Below are 1,327 nucleotides of genomic sequence, written 5' to 3' on the forward strand. Positions count from 1 at the left end.
ACGGTAGATCTTAAATCATGGGTGTGGCCGACGCTTGATTGTAAACTTGAATTATACTGAGATAGGAAGCGCTTTAATGTTGGCAAGCCGAGGATTATTGCGTATGAGTCGGTACTGTCTGTACATTCCGGTTTCATACCGGTGCAAATGTGCAGCATAATTCGTATGCGCGGTTTCAGTACATACTGGTTTCATATCGGCACAAATATGCCGCTTAATTCGAATGCGTCGGTACAAACCGGTTTCGTACCGGAGAAAATATGCCACCCAGAAACTTTAATTCGTATGCGTCGGTAACGTCGGTCAAAATACCGGTTGCACCATTGACTGCGCCTTTGAAAGATGCTGTAGACAAATCACGCTGTTTTGATGAGCGACTTGTACATGGCCGTTTGTCCAATTCATCAAATGTGCATACATGATTGGCTAAAAATGCGTCATCTCAAAATCTTTCGCTCATCAAAACAACGTGATTCGTCTGCAGTCGCCTCTACATACACAGGAACCTCAAAGCAAGATCTGGCGTCGTAACTTCATTGCTTCATTTGACTCTTGTCACCAAAGTCCAGCAACTAGCTCCAGCCACGCCATGACGACCGAAACCTCGACAACCATCAAGGTCCGACAGTATCGCCCAGAAGATCATGCTCAAGTCACCAAAATCTACGTGGAGGGTTTGATGGCGGCCGATCCTAATCCAGAGTATCGCTATCTATGGGAGGAGCTCCTTCGCAAGGACCTGACGAATGACCTAGCGGACATTGAAGGAAGTCACATGGCTTCGGGTGGAAACTTCTTGGTTGCAGTGGCGACAAAGGCTGGAATCAGCAAGGTCGTGGGTATTATCGGCCTGTTGCGAGTATCGGAGAAAGAAGGACAAATTCGACGCGTGTTTATGGATCCGAATTACCAGCGCATGAGTGTCGGCCGAAAAATGATCTCAGAACTTGAGATCTGGGCCAAGCAGAACGGGGTTAAGAGTGTATTTCTAACAACGAACGCCAACAACGAGAAGCCACAAGCATTTTACACGGCACTCGACTACACCAAGGTGGATGAAGAACAGTACGACTGGAAAGACCCTCTCTACTTCCGCGTCTTCAAATTTGTCAAGCAGTTGTAGTTTCGCTTTCATTTTTCCGAAGATACAACAACAACCAGCTTTTTTTTATAAGTACGTAGAACGGTTTTGTAATACATTTCCATGCAAATAGTCGTTTTTACATTTAGAGAACTCACCGTTTTTGGTTAGTTTCACTATGAACTCAACGTTAAAAACTCAAGTATTGTGTTGGCATAGCTCTTGCTCTGTAGATGGCGGTGTTTC

At 45.3% G+C, this 1,327-nt stretch overlaps 1 protein-coding gene across 1 annotated transcript; it reads left to right on the forward strand.

Annotated features, from left to right (window-relative positions):
- Positions 1–589: 589 nt before the first annotated feature.
- PPTG_15624 (hypothetical protein) lies at positions 590–1,123 on the forward strand (the record flags this gene model as incomplete). The annotated part of the gene is made up of 1 exon (XM_008912884.1): positions 590–1,123. The coding sequence occupies one exon, from the start codon at positions 590–592 to the stop codon at positions 1,121–1,123; it is 534 nt and encodes a 177-aa protein (XP_008911132.1).
- Positions 1,124–1,327: the final 204 nt, after the last annotated feature.

The sequence above is a fragment of the Phytophthora parasitica genome, assembly GCF_000247585.1.
Source record: "Phytophthora parasitica INRA-310 unplaced genomic scaffold supercont2.50, whole genome shotgun sequence".
Lineage (NCBI taxonomy): Eukaryota > Oomycota > Peronosporomycetes > Peronosporales > Peronosporaceae > Phytophthora > Phytophthora nicotianae.